The sequence below is a fragment of the Rattus rattus genome, chromosome 8 (assembly GCF_011064425.1).
Source record: "Rattus rattus isolate New Zealand chromosome 8, Rrattus_CSIRO_v1, whole genome shotgun sequence".
Lineage (NCBI taxonomy): Eukaryota > Metazoa > Chordata > Mammalia > Rodentia > Muridae > Rattus > Rattus rattus.
The window spans coordinates 45,046,329-45,065,839 of record NC_046161.1 but is presented as its reverse complement, the minus strand read 5'-3'; the positions used below and the strand labels follow the sequence as shown (position 1 = coordinate 45,065,839).

Here is a 19,511-nt window from a genome sequence, read left to right as displayed (position 1 = left end):
AAAAGCACCAGTAAACGTGAAAAGCTGTGCCTTCTCGTGCAAAGCTCCAACGGGAACCGAGGGCAGCAGTGCTTTAGAGAGCTTCCTAACCACAGAGCTAGCCATGAGAATGATAAATGGTGACGATGCCTTAGGCACATCCAGAGTTCCAGCCACAGTGACTGGCGCTCGCTCGTGGGCCCAAAAAGAATTCTTAAGCACTTATTTATCTTGTATGTGTTCGGAGGCAGGGAGGAACACACCCCTGTGAAAATCGGAACGCATCCTGAGGAGTCAGCTCTCTTCGCCCTGTGAGTTTTGGGGACCCAACTCAGGTCAACAGGCTCAGGATCAAGCACCGCTGAGCCAGCATCCTGTCCCTAAGCCAGATCTTTTTTTTTTTTTTTCAAGCTTCTACAATTGAAAATAGATTCTTCTCTCATAGAATACAACCCAACCAGTTTCCCCTCCCTTCACTTCACTTAACTCTCCTCCACCTCTCCTCTCCTCCAGACCAACTTCCCTTCCATTTCCTCTTCAGAAAAGAGTAGGCTTCCAAGAGAGGTCAGCCAGACAGGTCAGGATACAATAAGACAAGCCAAAAGTCCTACTGGAGCTTGGGACAAGGCATCCCAATAGGAAAAGTTTCAAGGACAGGTAAAAGTGTCAGGGATACACCCGTTCCTACTGTTAGGAGTCTCACAAAAACACCAACCTAACAGCCATATCATGTATACAGAGGGTCTGATGCAGTTAGTTCTCGTGTGTGTGTATGCATGCACGTGCATGCAAAAGTACACACACACAAACACACACAGACACACACAAACACTATAAGTGCAGTGCCCATGCAGACCAGAAGAGGGCGCAAGATCCTCTGAAACTGGGGTTACAGACTTTTGTGAGTCTGGAACCAACCTGGGTCCTCTGGAAGAAGAGCAAGTGCTCTTAACCACTGGGCCATCTAGCCTCCCAAGTAATATTAGGATGGATTTCCTCCTTGGTTGGCCTGAAAGGAGGGAAGGTTGCTTTCATGCCAGAATCACATGCCAGTCTGGAGAGAAGGCAATCTCGTGCCCTTTGGTAATAATTACAAGGAGCAAAGGCTGTGGGCACCAATTCTCTTTCTGGTGTGTTCTTCAGAATAGATATACTCTACTAAGTATATCTTGTACTTTTACTCTACTAAAGGCATGGCTTGTCTACCTCCGCCTCTATTTCCTCCAACATCTCTATCCTGAGTCTCAGAGCGTCCAGCTTCAAAATAGTTTTATCTATGAGATAAAGAACTTGAGAGGAGGACTCTGTTCCCCTATTTCCACTGTGAGCGCAAGTCAGGATGCTAAAGAGGACTTTCAGAGGAGCCTGAGTCTTAGATGACATCACTGTACCATCAGGCCCATCCACATCTGCTGACTTCTGACAGTGCTTCCGTGCAATCTTCCGCAATAGAGTTGCTTGTCCAGAGAAGGCGAGTTTAGGAAGTCCCCTAGTGTGGCTCATCATCTATGGGTCTGTCCTTTTGTTCACACCTCTAGCTTGAATCTATTTTCTATCATAAGCACTGGCGTGATAAATGGTCTTGGATCTGTGTCTTTGTCTTGTGATGAGCGTGGCTTTTCATCTTCCTCTTTAACCTCTGTATTTGTGGAACGTATTCAAGTTTACCTTGTAGCTGTGTGCCTGTGTTTGAGGAGAAACATGTCTGTGCTCACGTGGAGACCAGAGGAGGATGCTGGGTCGTGAGGCACGGTCTCTCACTAAATTGACTGCCCAGTGAGCTCATAGGATCCCTTACCTCAGTGCTGTGGTTACTGGTATGTCCTGCCCTGCCTAGCAATTATATGGAAGCTGGGGATTTGAACTTAGGTCCTCTTACTGTACCAACAAGTGGTCTCACCACTGAGCCACATTTCTAGCTCCTAATTTTGCTTTTTGAAATTTCTGTTTTGAAACTGGCCTTGCTACATAGTCCAAGCTGGCTATGAACTCAACTGTGTAGCCCAGGTTCACCTCAAACTCCCTTTGACCCACTCACCTAAGTCTCTTGCATACAGAGATTGCAGCCATGCGCCCTCACATTCAGGGTTTTACTTCACTGTATGCTTTTCTTCCTCTCCTTGTGTCACAGCTACTTCACCTTTTAGCTTAGCTTTTATTTTTTGTTTGTTACCCAGTTCATGTCTTCAGATGTGAATAAGGGACAGGATAGGTTGGAGGGATGGCTCAGTGGTTAAGAGCACTTGCTGGTCTTACAGAGAATCTGGAGTCAATCCCAATCACACACATGGCAGCTTATAACCCTCTCTATCTCCAATTCCAGGGGGAAATCAGACTCTTTTGGCCTTTCTGGGTACTACACATAAATGGTACACAGACATACATGCTGACAAAACATCCATACACATAACATACATACATACATACATACATACATACATACATACATACATATTAGTATAGAACACAGTTTATTCAGGGCATGGGGAAGGGAGTTGACAGAGAAAGACACACACACACACACACACAGAGAGAGAGAGAGAGAGAGAGAGAGAGAGAGAGAGAGAGAGAAAGAAGTAGAGGCTGGCCATGAGCATGTGGAGAGAGGGGGGAAGGAAATGGGGAGAGAGTGGAACAGGCAGGAAGGCAAGAGCAAGAGAGCAAGAGACACATAACATATTTTTAAAAACATTTTCCAGCTTTATTTCTGGTTTGAATATTCTTCTAAAGAGATGGTCTGAGCTGGGCCATCTTGGCACACATCTTTAGTCCCAGCACCCAGGAAGCAGAGGCCAGCAGATCTCTGAGTTCATTGCCAACCTTGTCTACAGAGTGAGTTCCAGAACAGCCAGGACTACACAGAAAAACCTGTCTTTCAGAAAACAAACAAACAAACAAAAGAGAGGGAGAGATGGGTGTGACTGATGGTTTGACGTGAGCTGTGACTCAACTCTGTTGGTGGTCCTTGGTACCGACTCCCTCTCCCTCAGACTGACTGTCACTCCCACATAGACCTGCACGGTCACTTGCCCTACGGGCTCTTACTATAGAGTTTTGTGCTTATTCACTTAAATCCTCCCTCCCCCAGTCACTTAGGAGCTCAAAGAATTCAATAGATTTCTATTTAGGTCCTTTTGTTTCATCTAATAAACTTACTCAATAAAACTGTTGTGGCAATGCTGTTGGTGAGTGACCTGTGCACTAGTGGATAGCCCTGTTCCAAATCCATGGGAGCAACCCCAGGGAAACCCAGTGGATCACGGTGCAAAAAACAAAAGAGAGGAGACATGAAAGTGAGATGGGAATTTGCTCCCTCCCATATGCTACACACACACACACACACACACACACACACACACACACACACACACACACACACTGAATACACAACCCACAGGCATGCGTGCTTGCGAGTGCAAGTGCATGGGCACCCACATACACAGCACAAATGCACATACATGCGTGCATGCACCACACTTGGAACTAACACTGAAGAGGCAGCCTTAGCAGGAAGTGGTGGCACCTGCCTATACAGCCGGCAGCTGGGAGGCGGATACAAGAAAAGTGAGTCTGAGGCCAGCCCGAGCTGCATAGTGAGACCCTGTCTCGACAGAAACAAAACAAAAAGATGAAGCAGAGGCAGAGAAAGCTTTTCTCTGGCTGTCCTGGAGTTTTAGCATCATTCAAAGTGAAAATGAATTCTCAAGTGTTACATTGTGTTCCAAGAAATAAACATCTTAAATAGAGAAGTGAGTCAGAGCCCAAGAAGCTTATGAAAAAAAAATTAGTCATAGGGAGAGTGGAGCTACCTAATGTGAACGCAGCCTTCTTTTGGGGCCATTTCCGCTGACATCGGGGATCCCCACACTCGTTGCTCAATCTGGCAGCTGCAGACAACGAGCAGCTCAGGGTGCGGGAGCTGCTCCGTTCTACTTGGAGCCTTCCTCTTTGTGCTGAGAACCAACATGAATGACCAGGAGTGTTTTAATGGCCACTATAAAGGGAAAGTTATAAAACATGGAAAACTTTGGGGGGAGATGAATCTAATTCTAATTTGGAGGTCATTTGGAATGAATTAGTTCTGTGCTCTTAGACAAACGGACAGAGCTGTGGATGTGACTACCAGTGAGCTGTCAGTAGAGCTAGTTGGCAGTCATCAGAGTTTGTGTTAGTGGGTTCTCTAGAGTAGCAGAACTTGTGAATGAATCCTCCCTCTCTCTACATATGTATGGCATTTATTAGAGTGACTTGTAGACTGTGGTCTGATTAATCAAACAATGGCTGGCTATGAACAGGAAGTCTAAGAATTCAGAAATAGCTTAGTCCACAGGCTGCATGTCTCTGCTGATCTTCAGCAGTTTCTGGAATCCCATAGAAGTAGGCTCTAATGCCAGTGAAGGCATGGACGAACAGGCAAAGAGGAAAGTGTCCTTCCCTCCCCTTCCATCGGCTTCCAGCAGAAGGTATGGCCCAGATTAAAGGCGTATCTTTCCACCTCGAGATCTGATTTAAAGACACCTGTCTTCCTGCTCCAAGATCTGGATCAAAGGTCTGGACTAGAAGTGGGTTCACCCACTCAAATCGAGCAATAAATCTCTCACAGGTGTACCCTCCATTTCTGGATTGTAGTTTGTTTCCAGATGTAGCTAAGTTGACAACCAAGAATGGCTGACACACAGCCCATTTCTAAAGCTTAACTTATGCTGGGTGGATATGGTCGTACATGTCTGTGCCTGCGGGCTGAGGCAGGAGGTTGCCTGGCCCGGGTAGTGAATGAGTAAGTTCCAAGTCAGCCTGGGTTCTTAATGAGATGTTGGTGGTCAAAAAAAAAAAAAAAAAAAGTAAAAACCAGAAGCTGGGAAGATGACTCACTGGGTAAAATACTTGTCTTGTAAATGTGAGGACTGGAGTTTGGATCTGCAGAACCCCTGCGGCCTGCCTGTAATTCCAGCTTTAGAAGGGAGAGTGGGCTCCCCAGGGCAAGCTGGCTGGTATGGCTAGCCATACTGCCAAGCTCTGGGTTTAATTGAGCCTGCCCCAATTAATAAAGTGGAAGAGCTTTGGAGGATGGTTCCTAATGTCAGCTTCAGGCCTGCACATACATATGGACATGCATCCACACACTTCTGTGCTTATACACATGTAAACACACATATGAACACCACACATAAACAAAAAAATGGAAAAAGGGAAGCAATCAGTCCTTTTTTTATTGTAAGGAGGGTTAAACTTTACTCTCAAAATGGGGCTGGGGGATACTCCTATTTCTTCAGGAATCCTTATTTGCTTAGTGGTACAGACAAGTGGGATGTTCTATGAGTTGAGAGGGAGAAATCAGACATTTGACAAGGACATAGGCTTCAAGTTCAAGGGTCAGAATTTGAGCATTAGAAATACAAAGCTTTTTCTGATAAGCCAGGCATGGTGGTTCACAACTTCAACTCCAGCATCCAGGAGGCAGAAGTTGGAAGATCATTGTGAGTTCAAGGCTAACCTGGTCTACATTACAAGTTCCAGGCTAGCCAAGGCTACATAGTGAAACCCTGTCTCAAAAACAAACAAACAAACAAAATCTAAGTTCTAAACTAATTATTTATAAGTGTAATTGAATGGCTGCAAAGGCAGTTTAAGATTGTGCTGCTGCTTGACTTAAGTTGAGGCATTAAAGCACCTACAGCAGATGCTATCTTAAGTAAGTCTGGGGATGGCAGTTCATTCCTGTAACTGTAGGATCTGAGAGGCAAAGTCAAGAGAATCAGGGGCTCAAGGTTATCTTCAGCTATGTAGAGTTTGAGATTAGCCTGGGGTTATAGGAGGCCCTGCCTCAATGCGCGCGCGCGCACACACACACACACACACACACACACACACACACACACACACACACACACACAGAGAGAGAGAGAGAGAGAGAGGAGAGAGAGGAGAGAGAGAGAGAGAGAGAGAGAGAGAGAGAGAGAGAGAGAGAGAGAGAGAGAGAGAGAGAGAGCGCCTGACCTGACTTCCCTCATTAACGGATTGAGGTCTGGAATTGTAAACAAGGACCACCCTACTGCGCTGTTCTGTGGGAGGGATTGAATGAAACTAGAACAACTTAGTAAACTCAGTCAGCCATGGATGGTAATGAAGACCTCTTAATTGAGGATGAGTGAATGATTCATCTCAGAAGCATGTGTTTATGGTTAAGATGTGTTTCATGATTTTAATTTTATTTGCGTGAATGGAGGGCCCATGTTTGTATGGTGGTCAGAGGACAACCTGTGGGGCTCAGTTCTCTCTTTTCCTCGTGTGCTTCCTGGGGACGGGGCTCAGCAGTCAGAGCTAACGGCAAGTGCCTTTACCAACTACCTCCTCTCTCCTTGACCAGAGACTTTTGCCTTTAATTTTCCCTTTATTTTTATTTTATGTGTATGGGCATTTTGGCTGGATGTATGTCTGTGCACCACATGTGTGCAGTGCCCAGGGACACTAGAAGAGGATGTCAGATCCCCTGGAACTGCTGCTATGTGGGTGCTGGGAATTGAATCCAGGCCCTGCAAAACAGCAGCCAGTGTTCTTAAAAGTTAAGCCATCTCTGCAGTCCCAAGATTTTGTTTTTAATTGTATTTTCCCTATACACTGACAGGCTCTAATCCAAAATGAACAACAGCTTTGAAAAAAGAAGAACAGATATCTCTGAGTCTTTCAGGAAACCTGCCTGACTTCTGATTCATTTCCTTGTTTCGCTAGAGAACTTTGTCTCCTTCATCCCACTATTGTTTTTAGACTGCCCTCTTCCCCTCGTGTACTTCCATGATGACTTCCCATGTGAGATAAAGTTATGATCTTTATGCAAACATAAACGAACGCATCGTCAGGCTGGGCATGGTGGGAGCATGTCTGTAGTGCTGGAGCTCGGGGCACTGAGGTAGCAGGATCAGAGGTTCAGAACTGGGTAGGCGAGATGACTCAGCAGCTAACGTACTTGCTGCCAAGTCTGATGATCTGAGTTCAACCTCCAGGATCTACATGGTGGAAGGAGAAAAAGTATACTCTTAAACGTAAACGTTGTCCTCTCCCCTCCACACATGAATCATGCTGAACATGCAATGACAATCACAGGTGTATGCACGCACACACACGAACATACTACTACTACTACTACTACTACTACTACTACTACTACTACTGCTACTACTACTACTACTACTACTACTGCTACTACTACTACTACTACTACTACTACTACTACTACTACTACTACTACTAAAAGGCCTAATGACTACCTAGAAAAGCGAGGAAACTCTACTCTGTCTTACATGTATTCTTCAGGCTCTTTTCACTTCCTTAAGCAACTTGTGCACACCTCCCTGCGCTTAGCCTGCCCATGGAGACTGAGTTGAGAATTTGATTTGTGGCCATCTGTGTAGTAAATGACACGTTGCTTGCCATACAGTACTCATTTTGATCCCTTGCCTGGGTTCATTCAACTTCCCATGTCAAGGTGCCAGGAGAGAGGGGTGGCCCCTTTCCAGGTTCTTACTGGAAGGCTTGGGCGTGCAGTGCTATCAGGGTGGGAGGGCCAGGCGGGGCCGACGTGTTGGCTCTGTACATTGTGTGCTGCCCGTGCTGGTGGTGACCTCACTGCTCTTGGGCCGGAAGGTATGGGTATCCCGTCTTCTATAGTAAATCTTTAACCGTGCAAGAATCTGAGGCTACCGGCCGCTGATAAGTGACAAGCAAAGCCTAAGTGACAGATGTCGCCTTCTGCCCCTCGATGTAGATACTTCACTGTGGCACTCCAGACTGCAGAGCTCTAGGGGCTTGCAGACTCATGAGTTATACTTTATTTATTCATTTTGTACGTGTTGTCTGCGTGTGTGCGTGTGCGTGTGTGTGCATGCGTGTTTGTCCACCCAAACTTTGGGACGTTGGAAAAGACCTGTGGCTTATTTATCTAAGAAGCTGGGTCCGGTGGCCCAAGGACGATGGCCCGCCTGCCTCTGGATCACAGCTGCTGTTGCTCTGTTAGTCAAGGATGCTGACAAAATAACCAGAGGACTAACAGAGGGCAGGGACTTGTTATCGCCACCCCCTGTTCTATTGAGGGGACCCCCGAGAATTCACCCAGCCAGGGCTGTCCAAGGCCAGATTGGTGCACTTTCAGGCACTACTTTTGCATCCCCCTCACATAACAGATAACCCGTTATCTGCCCTAAACCCAGCCACCCTGCTAACTGATCCGTCCTCAGACGGGCAGCATGATGGCTTCATAGTTCTGGGGCACATCTAGAACATCAGGCCGGACTTGACTGATGTACCCTGGCCAGATGCAGATGTATCTACTTCGCGGATAGGTGCAGCTTCATCCAGAGTGGAATCAGGTATTCAGGGGCGGCAGGAATGGATGTGGACCCTGTTATGGGCAACTGCTTTGCCACCAGGAACTTCAGCCCAGCAAGCTGAGCTAAAGGCTCTAACCCAGGCTTTAAAACTGGCAAAAGGAGCCGTAGCTAACGTTTACTGACAGCAGATGGGATTACTGACTGCTGAAGGGAAAACCATCGAAAATAAGGAAGGAATACTTGCTTTATGGAGGCACCAGGGCTTCCTCTCAAAGTGGCCATAATTCATTGTTCCAGGCATCAGAGATAATGCAAGGGAACAGGTTAGCTGATGAAGCTAAAAGGAAGCTGCCCAGGCTTCCACTGCCAACATCCTGGTAGCCTTGCCACCCGCCAGCTCCCAGCCATCCATGAATGTACTGCAAAGCCAAGGGGTTTACACAAGACTCAGATGACCTCGGAGGGCTGCACCGTCCTATCCAAGGAGGTTGCTAAGCCACTCATCCTTCAGACTCATCAAGCTTCACACCTGGTCACTGAAAACTGAAGGAACTGCTGTGAGGGACAAGGTACAAAACATTTGACTGAGGACCCTTGGTTGGTCAGGTAATGTCACATTGTCCATGAACTCCTCAGGCCCCAATCAAGGAGCCGCTCCAAGAACCAGAATCAGGGATCAATGGTCAGGTGCTAATTGGGAAATAGACTATACAGAAATAAAACCAGGAAGTAATTGCTAGTTTTTATAGATACCTTTTCAGGGTGGGTAAAAGCCTATCCTACAGAGAAGGAGGCTGCCAGCATAGTGGCAAAGACGCTTCTGGAAGACATCATACCCAGGTATGGTTTGCCTACCCTGCCTGGATCTGACAGTGGACCAGCATTCATCTCTCAGGTAACTCAATCTCTAGCAATCTGGGGGCCAATTGGAAATCACATCGTGCATTCAGACCCCAGAGTTCAGGGCAAGTAGAGAGAATGAATCAGACCTGAAGGAGGCCTTGACCAAATTAACCCCTGAAACTGGTAGTGCCCGGGCATCTCTCCTACCTTATGCCTTATATAGGGCGGGGAACACCCCCTATACTTAGGTCTCATCCCCTTTGAGATACTATATGGGAGGCCCCCTCCCATGCTGCAGTCTGTTATCTTAGCTGAACAGGACCAACATAAGTTTTTAAAATCCTTAGAAGCCCCCCATAGAGTCCAGAAGCAACTCTGGCCAGCCATCTGCCAGGTTTATGAGTCTGCTCCTCCCCTAACCCCTATTGCATCGAACCAGGTGAGGAAGTCTGGATTAAGAGATGTAACCACGGGGTTGGGGATTTAGCTCAGGGGGAGGGCCCTTCCCTAGGAAGCGCAAGGCCCGGGGTTCGGGCCCCAGCCCCGAAAAAAAAAACCAAAAAAAAAAAAAAAAAAAAAAGATGTAACCACAAGACTCTCTGGAACCTCCCTGGAAAGGGCCCCACACTGTGATCCTGACCACGATGTTAAGGTAGACAGGATCAGGACGTGGATATATCACTGTAGAGATGGCTCAGGGGTTAAGAGCTCCGACTGCTCTTCCAGAGGTCCTGAGTTCAATTCCCAGAAACCACAGGTGGCTCACAACCATCTGTAATGGGATCTGATGCCCTCTTCTGGTGTGTCTGAAGACAGCTACAGTATACTCATATAAATAAAGTAAATTCTTTAAACAAACAAACAAAAAGAATCTGCTGTCCAGTCAGCCTTCCTGCCAGCCACTGTGAACTTGATGACAAAGTTGTTGCATTGTTCCCTGGGCTAGCGGCTGGTGCAACAAAGCTTAAGCAGCAAGCCAGCAGGATCAGGACGCTGGAGTCACAGTTTCAGTGGACTGACAGGGTGTGGGGTGACCTTCCATTGTTCTTGTGCCAGTTCACCTGGAAGTCTCTCCACTGGGACCTCAACTGCCTGCTGGATAGTCTCTCCTGGCAGGCTTAATGTGGGAGTGATGTGTGTGTGTACATACATATGTGTACATGTGTGTATGTGAGTTTGGGTGCCCAGAAGAAGGTGCTGGAGCTGAGGTAATAGGCAGTACGAATTGTCTAATAAGGTTGATGTGTTTAAACTTTTCACAGTGAAACGGTTATAACGGCTAAATAACACATAATGTGGCCAGAGAGATATCTAAGAGATGGGAGATGATTAGGGTGTAAGGCCTCAGCATTGGAAGGGTTGAATACTTCTCTCAAGAATCAGTTGTTATGAAGTAAGGCTCATCCATGTGCTAATTCACGTGTGGCTGATTTCTTTCCTTTTATCTTCTATGCAGTGATGCATCCAGGACAACTCTCCAGGGAGTAGGAATTGGGCTGGACACGTGAGACAATTAAACTTGTTTACTCTATAAATCATGCGGCTTCAGGTATTTTGTCACAGAAATACAGAGTAGGTTATCATAAGGCTCGTGTATACTAATCGTCTTTCTGGAATACAGAAACCTTAATACCTAACTTTGATGTAAGTTAGTAAGAGTGAACATTACAGATTTATCCCCATTTTCATCCTTCCTTTTCAAAACGAGTTTGAAAGCATCATCTTCCTTTTGGCAAGCTAGAAAGTGTCCTTCATACAGTGAAGATTCAAATTCCATTTTGTTGTGTCCTGGCACACGTTTCTGAAAGAATATGAGATCACTTTTTATATCATCAATATTTTCAGGTGGATTCATTTCCTGTGGAGAAAACACAAAACACATAACTTTTAAGGATGTAAACAGCCGGGGCAGGAGCGATGGATCGGAGGTTAAGAGTGCTTGCTGCTGTGCTCTCAGAAGCCTGCAATGTGGCTCCCAGTATCCACGTGGGAGCAGCTCACAAATGCCTGAACTCCAGCACCAGGGGATCTGACTCTTCCTCTGACCTCCGAAGAAACAGAATACATACATACATACATACATACATACATACACACACACACACACACACACACACACACACACATTTAAATGAAATATTTTTAAAAAGAGGATATTGACAAATTAAATATGTAAGTTTCTTTAGAAGTACATTACTAAACAAACCTAAAACAGTTTTAATTTTTTTTCAAAAGTTAAGAAAAAACACTCTGCATATAGAATAGTATGAGTGCTGACCACTTTTAATTCCTAACTTCCACTCTTCCCATCCGTTCTGACCCTTTCTACCCTGGAACACTCTCGCACGCAGGCCTCCTGACTCCCCTACGCCTAGAGAGCTTCCTTCTGTTCTCTTCCACCCAGTGGAGTCTGTGTCTGCTAATGATGAAGTAACGTTCTAGCAAAATTAGCCACCTCTTCGGGCTAATTTCCGTTCTTGCCTTCCTCCGTTGTCCGTAGCTAAAAACACTGATGACCTCCTCCTTAAGCTCAGTAGCTCTTGGCGAGATGCAGGAGGTGTCAGGAAGCTCAGCTTCCTCTTTCCGCGGATCCTGGAACTAGGCTGTGGCATGATTAAACCCAGTAGCTGTGCTGTGACTGAGTCTTGGTTTCCCAATAGCCCAGCTGTACTGACTCAGTCTATGGCCCCTGACTCTGCCTTTCTGCCAAGCGTGACATTGCACAGCAGTCTCTCCTTTTGTCCTGAGTGCAGTCCGTTAGCTGGGTCCTGCCCAGAAAGGCCAAGTGCTGCTTCCTCTTTCTTTCGTTCAGACACCAGGATCTATCAGGGTTAGGTGTCTGGAAGCTGTGAGTCCCTCATACTGGGTCTGTAACTGCTAGCAGCGCCTGGCTTTCCCTAGTCTTACATCTTGTCTACGTCCCAGGGTGTGTTAGAAAATACGGCACTGCTCGATCCATGTCAGTCATAGAACTAATATTTTGGAGTTAATTTCCACTCCATGGTAGCAAAGATCGCCACGATCCTATGGACTGATGGAGAAATCTCAGAATTGAAAAAGCATCCTGTCCCCCTAAAATGTGTAGATGACTCTGAGGGGTTTGGGGGGGCTTTCAACTCAACTAGTTATTAGAATTGATAGTCATGGTTCTTTATGAACAAGTATGGCCTCGAGTTGATGGTCACGTAGAGTACTCTCTCATTAGCATCTGCTTCTGAAACTGGGCCTTGCTAAACCACAGCCTAAGGAGAGACTGTAAGCTGCAGGATTGATCTAGGACCAAGTCTCAGCTCAAAGTCCAGCTGAGAACTAATCCTTAGCTATGAAGCCCGAGTGTTCAGCAGGAGATGCAGTTGGGCCTTGTCCAAACCCCGTCTATGGCCACAGTAGCTAAGGTCTGTGTTAGTGGGAGACCCGGAACATGAGACCGGGCACAGTGACACACACCTCTAATCCTAGCATCTGGGAGTAGAGATGGAAGGGTTAAGAGTTCAAGGTCACCCTCAACTCTAAACCGAGTTTAAAGTCAGTCTTCTGAAAAGAAAACACTCAGCTGTCACTTCTCTCTGACCGGCTCAGAGATAAAATTAGACAACCAAGTATCATCACACTAGGCCAAAGGGCTTGACAATTCCTGCTACCATCCATTTCAGTGGCTATCTCTGCTCTCCGCTCTAGATAAAAGGTTGGTCTGAAGATCCCTGGATTTTATCATTTTGTCCACTAATAGGACTAAAACCCAAATGAAACTGAATCTTACCTCAAAGGAAATGATTTTGTTTTTACAGGAGAGGGTAGACATCCTTCCATCCTTCACAGATAGGGTCACAGCCAGTCCTCTTACTTCACTATCTTTGTACATATATATTATCAGTCTGGTCTGGGATTCATTGGCTGAAACAAATATTAATAAGTGAGACCACTGCTTACAATAGTGTTTCCCCAAATCAGCATCTGTAGAAATTTAGCCAAAGGCTAGATCCACCTTAATCGACCAATCGCTAACCTGCACTCAGTTTTGGCCAGTCGACAGACATGATGCCCCACCGGTCAGACACCCCTTAACACACACTTACAAGGTGTTATGAAACACGAGTAGGCAACATGAGTGTGCTGAAAATATTCCGAGTGGGGGCTGGGGAGACGGCTCTTCCGGAGGCCCTAAGTTCAGCTTTGAGGCCATGGCAGCTCACAGCTGTCGGTACTTTCAAGATCTGACACCCTCACACAGACACACATGCAGGCAAAACACCAGCGTACAGAAAAAAAGATATTCTAGGTCTGTTAAAGACACTCTGATATCCTCTTGAGTGTGTTAAAGATTTCACGAGCCCTGCTGGGTGTTGGATGCAGACACTGTTGTTTCCACCTCTCAGGAGGCAGGGGTAGGCAGATCTCTGAATTCTAGGTCTGTCTGGTCTATAGAGTTCTAAGGCTGCCAGGGATACATAGTGAGATCCTGTTCCAAAACAAAAACAAAACCAACCCTCAAACAGAACATTATTCTGAATCTAAAGACTGTGTTAACTGTTGAATGTTCAACAGAATATTAAAAACCTATTTGCTGAGGTAAAAACCTTAGGATAGGATTCCCCCCCCCAAAATATGCATTCAACCAGGCCCCGAAGCATGTGATTTGGAACTTATATCTCGAGACACACGGTGAGCGTGCCATCCTCTGAGGGAGGTGCTCTGTGTTCTGATGGACGGCAGGTTCATTTATTTCAAATTATGGCTTCTGCTTTGCTTTTCATTTTGAGTTTGGATGGTGTCAGCAGTGTGTTTAGCTATAACCAACGGGGATGAAGCCTCCAACTTGACAGGGCTCTTCCTCAGAGGATGCGGTTAAAACAAGGGAAGGAGTGATACACACGTAGATTCAGAGTGACGTGGCCTCTGCAGTGCCTGTATTGGACCCAACTCCTCCTTCCAACTAAAAATATGGGCGCTCTCGAAATTGGAATTATATTTATTACTGTGGCTCCCTCTCCATTTGAGGATGGGCCAAAGGCAGCAATATTTGAAAGCATGGGCAGTAAAATGGAGAGAGAATAGTGGGTGGTCATCTCTGTGTTTATAAGTAAGCAGGGGGAAAGTACCTGTTCGATCGATATCAGGCATGTCCTCGAACACAGGCGGCTTTCTTTTGTCAACGAAGAGAACTTGGTCATTTATGCTCCGCATTACTGCGGTTGTACAGTGAAGTCTGCCAAAGTGGTCTGATTCCAAGTCTCCTAAAATATACATCGAGTCATTGATGGTTAGGGCTTTTTGTTTTTTTGTTTTTCCCAGATCAACAAATAGACCTAGTACTACCGTTCTCCAGAGTCAGTCTAAAGCTCTAGATGCAGCAACAAGCCAGCCGACTGCTGTTTTCATCCGCTTCTGCGACACCGCACTTCCTGTCTGTGCTCAGAACTCCTCTCCTGATCAACCTCCTGCCCTTCTGTTTCCTATCGCTTTGACTTATGCTGTCCGTCCGTCTCCTGCCCCTGGGAGCTCTTCCCTAGCTCATCTCCTTCCTGCCCTTCCCTTCTAACTGCGCATTGTACTTCATTATGGCATCTTGTCAGTACCGTGAATCCTTAACCTGCTTATGCAGATGTGGGAACTGTCCCACGGCAGGCTCACCCGTGGGCAGTACTTGGTTTTCCAGTGGAGCACTGTCTCAGTTCATGGCTGCAACTTCAAGTCTTTGCTTTCTGGATCTTTTACTTCCCTACAGGAATTCTCTCCTCTCCTTTCCCCTCCTCTCCCCTCCCTCTCCCTCCCTCTCCTCTCCTCTCCCTCTTCCCTTTCCTCTCCTCTCCTCTCCTCCCTCTCCCCCTCCCTCTCCCTCTCCCTCTCCCTCTCTCTCTCCCTCTCCGTCTCCTTCCCTCCCCTGACCCCCGCCCCCATCTCCTTTCTCTTTCGAGACAGGGCTTCTCTGTGTAGTCTTGGCTGTCCTGGACCTTGCTCTGTAGACCAAGCTGGCTTCAGACTCGGAGATCTGCCTGCCTCTGCCTCCTAAGTGTGCTCCACTACACTAGACCAGTTCTTTTCCTTGTCTAAAGAAAAATACTGGGAAAGTGCCCCAGCGTCTACGACAGAGCCCACCTGCACTCCGAGTAGTGGGCCGAAGCTTTGATTTGCCAACCCTTCCTTCTCTTCTGTCAACCTGGCATTTCCACTTCCTATCCTGGACAGGGAGTTTAGACGCATTGTGCTAACGCTGTTACAACACTAAGGCAGGAGGATCACAAGGTTGAGGCCAGTCCAGGTAATATAGTGAGTTCTGGGTTAGTCTATTGAACCAGTGTCAAACCAAACCGGACAGCTGAAATCTCCGAGAATCCCACACTGGTGCTGTAGACAAGAGTTGTAAGATGGAAACAACTTATAAGTCTATCAGCCAAGGAGTTACAGCTTTATTATGCTGTCACCACAGGAATTTAATACAACTGTAATTATTAACTACCTTAGAGACAACCCTATGGACAGTTTCTCCCTGCTGACAATGGATGTGTCTCAAATGCCTTCTAATTTCCAAAGAAAGAAAAATAAATGTATACTTTACCATTATCTTCAGCTAAAGGGAGGAAAAGAGAAACACAGTGTGTTAGATTATACAGTTCAGCTCAACATGTCCCCTCTCTCCTGCCCTTCTGCAACTCTAATCTTCCTTCCACTCCCCTCCCCCAACTCTCTCTGTAGACAGGGACATAGTATATAGGTCTGGCTCTTCTGGAACTCACTCTGTAGATTAGACTGGCCCCAGACTTACAGTGGGGACTTGCCTGGTCCCCACTCCTCACTCCTTAGCCTCTGTGTAGTAGCAATGGACTCTTTTGGCCTCCAGTAGGAATATCAGATTTGATAAGCATTCAAGATCCCACAAAACTAAGCCTATTAGGGTTCATGTGTGCTAAGATATGTTAGGTATAAAACTGAAAACTAGGGCTGGAGAGATGGCTCAGGAGGTAAGCGCTCTTCCGGAGGACCCATGTTTTAATTCCTAGCATCCACATGTCAGCTCACACCACCCAGTTCCAGGGGATCTAGTGTCTGCTTCTGACCTCCATGGACACTGCATACATGTAGTGCACAGACATACATGCAGAAGAGACACCCATATAAATAATAATAATAATAATAATAATAATAATAATAATAATAATAATAATGAGAGCTAACTCCAGGATTTGTAAATCTCAATACATAGCTAGAGTATTTTTTTTAATAAAGCAGCAAACTTTTCTTTTAAATTTATTGTTTAAATGGAAAAACATTTAAGGACTTTTCCAGGAAGCTTCCAAAGAAAGCTGAACTTTCAGTGAAGTCAAATCCCCCATGGAAACTTAATCAGAAGAATCTCTATCCCTCCCTCCCTCCCTCCCTCCCTCCCTCCCTCCCTCCCTTTCACATGAATGGTGTACACAGAACTCTTGGCCTAGAATATCATGACTAGCATTTCTTTTGGGAAGCAGGGTTTTCTCAATGGCACAATTTCGTGGGATCTTCATGACGGGCCCTAGGCACCATCTTGGTGAGCAACTGCCAGAGTGCCACCCCTGAGGTGGGACCAGGCACTGAGACCTTGGGGGACATTAACATTGCAGTAGAATTTGATGACAAACAGGAGCATAAGCTCACTTTATGAGTTCTCTTCTTGTACCTGTATTGGAGCCCTGCATTTGTCATGCTGGTTTAGACTTACGTATAAGGTAAAGTGTGTTGTCAATAAACATCATTTCCTTGAAGTTGACACAAGAGCCTTCTTCTGGTATGGCAGCCATTGTTCCTAGGGAAGGCAAAGGGTCACCTGTGAGGAGGCCAAGACTGCTCTTTGTACACACGAAATGAATGAACGCCTGACCTTCTCTTTTTTAATAAAAAGATTTTTTAAATTGTTTTATGTATTTGGTGTTTTGCTTATATGCATGTCTATGCACCACATGCAGTTCTTATAGAGTCCAGAAGAGGGCGCTGGATCCAGCTACCATGGGGGTGGGGGCTGGAAGAGTAGCCCAGTGCCCCTAACTGCTGAGCCATCCCTCCAGCTCCTTAATGCTGCCTTTCTAAGCCTCCACATTTGAACGTCATTCATCATCCAGGATGCTGATGACCACGGCAGATGCTTGATAAATGTGAAGCATCAGTCTATAACACGTGTGTTTGTATTCTTTCACAAATCATTAGCGATTTGGAATCGGGAGAGTGCTGTCTCATTAAATAATATTTTAAAGGGTGACTATATGGCTCACTAGTGAGTTATTAGTTTGGTGTTCCCTGAGGATGCTAGAAATACACCCTTAAATGGGAACCGGTTCTGAACTTAAAACTCAGCGGCCTCCTATAGATGAGACGCTGAAGGTTCAGGACTTGGTTGGTAAAGGAGAGGAGGTGATAACAAGAGGCACTTCCACCTGGCGTTTGGGGCAGGGCGGGAGATGGCCGAAAGGTGGGTGCCCTCCCCAGGCAGCAGCAGCTTTTGATCTGAAGTCTGGGTTGTCTATGTCTGTGAATGAGTAATACATAAATATGACGTTTCTGCAAAAACAAATAATACTCTTGAATTTGCTTTCCCTCACCCTACTCTACAGTTACACGTGTGTGGCCTTTCAGAATTTTGTCATGGAATTGTCTTGGAGCTCTATGTATGAGAAATCCCTGACTTTGGGGAGAAAGCACACATGTTTATCCTCATTTGTTTCTAAGCTGAAATGTAGCACCCCTCCTTGTGTTATATGGCAAATACACCACAGTGTCTGCAGTGTAACCCCAACACTGCCACTAATAGAAATGCCCCCTTATCATCAGCTACGGTTGCTACCGGAGTCTTCAAATCCGATTTAAGTTCTCTTTTACGTTGAAATTACCCCAATAGATCTCATTGCTTAATGTATTAAGAAGGAACACAAAAACACTACATAAAATTGTTAAAGTTTTTTTGGACAGCACTGGTGAGGTTGAGACAGAAGGACCAGGAGTTCAGGGCTATGTAATGAGTTTGCTACATAAGTCCCTGTATAGCATCCACCTCCTTGGCTTTTAAAAACTATTCCAATTAAATGAGTTTCCTGCATTTAACTTAATGTGATAAATAACAGGCTAGGTGAAAGCAGCAGCCTCAGGTCTCCCTGCTTGCTCCCCAAGGTCACTGGCACTTTCCCTCGATCTCTTTCTCTCCTACAGTACAGGCAGAAGAACGCTCTGGGCTTCCCTGTCCCCTGAACTCAGGGTCCACTGAAGAAGTCGAAGTTACCTTCAGTCTTGTTTGCTGCCTTTTCTCTTTCGAGACAGGTGCTGTTACCCTACGGTGGTCTTGGAATCCCAGTCCTTCTGTGTCAGCCACTTGAGGGATGGGAGTATAAGTGTACACCGGCACAGCCTTGTGTGCCACCACAGCTGTATTTGACTCTGGGTCCACTCTTTGCCTTTAACACCACGGGCAAGCCTTACTCCTACTTCCTCTCTGGCTTCTGGAGCTCAGGTGCCTGTGTGTGTTGCTAATCTTCTATAGCCTTTGCTCCTGGTAATCTGTTAATTACAGTTTTATTTCAGCAGACTCAAACGTGGTACCTTCAGGGGAAAACTTCAAACTTTCCCTACAGGGATTAGCTGGTGTCTCCTGCGGTGAAGCCACTTAATGGATGGAGCACGCAGGGTGGTGACCGAGTCAAAGTTCTTAATTGTTTTGATGGTTTGTAGTTACCAAGACTGTGGTCGAGACTTGGTCTCTATGTCAGTGCTGGAGGAGCGGCCTTGGTTAGATGTTCAGGTAATTAGAGTGGAGCCACAGGACAGGATGGACAGGATGGACAGGATGGACAGGATGGACAGGATGTGCCTTTTCACATCAGAGAGCACTTAAAACTTATTACCCCCTCTCTGTCTGTCTGTCTGTCTGTCTGTCTGTATCTCTGTCTCTGTCTCTCTGTCTGTCTCTGTTTCTCTGTCTCTATCTCTGTCTCTGTCTGTCTCTGTCTATGTCTGTCTGTCTCTGTCTCTGTCTGTCTGTCTGTCTCTCTGTATTTTCTGGAGCTCTAGTTACAGACATGGGTGCTGGGAACTGAACTCAGGTCCTCTGTAAGAGCGGTATTCACTCTTAACTGCTGAACCATCTCTCTAGCCCCAAGAGAACTCTTACAGCAAGCTCATCTGTTGGTGTTTCTTTTCTAGGTGACTGATTGTCTTTCCATCAGGAGTTGAAGCAGTAAAAAGCCCTTACCAGATGTGGCTTCTAATCTTAGACTTTTCAGCTCTTGAACTGCAAGACACAAATAAACTGTGTGTGTTTGTGTGTGTGTGTGTGTGTGTGTGTGTGTGTGCACGCGCACATGCACGCGCATATGTGTTGTCTGAATTTATGTATTCTTTCTAGCT

At 46.1% G+C, this 19,511-nt stretch overlaps 1 protein-coding gene across 1 annotated transcript in view; it reads right to left on the bottom strand.

Annotated features, from left to right (window-relative positions):
* Nucleotides 1-10,654: 10,654 nt before the first annotated feature.
* The window catches only part of Il18 (interleukin 18), a 26,175-nt gene continuing 17,318 nt past the window's right edge, over nt 10,655-19,511 (bottom strand). Inside the window, exons 3-7 of the mRNA XM_032909544.1 lie at nt 16,843-16,926; nt 15,703-15,714; nt 14,246-14,380; nt 12,907-13,040; nt 10,655-11,004 (exon numbers count right to left, since the gene is read on the bottom strand). Of these exons, the coding sequence (XP_032765435.1) occupies nt 10,780-11,004; nt 12,907-13,040; nt 14,246-14,380; nt 15,703-15,714; nt 16,843-16,921 (585 nt within the window). The 5' untranslated portion in view covers nt 16,922-16,926 and the 3' untranslated portion in view covers nt 10,655-10,779. The remainder of the gene's footprint in view (nt 11,005-12,906; nt 13,041-14,245; nt 14,381-15,702; nt 15,715-16,842; nt 16,927-19,511) is intronic.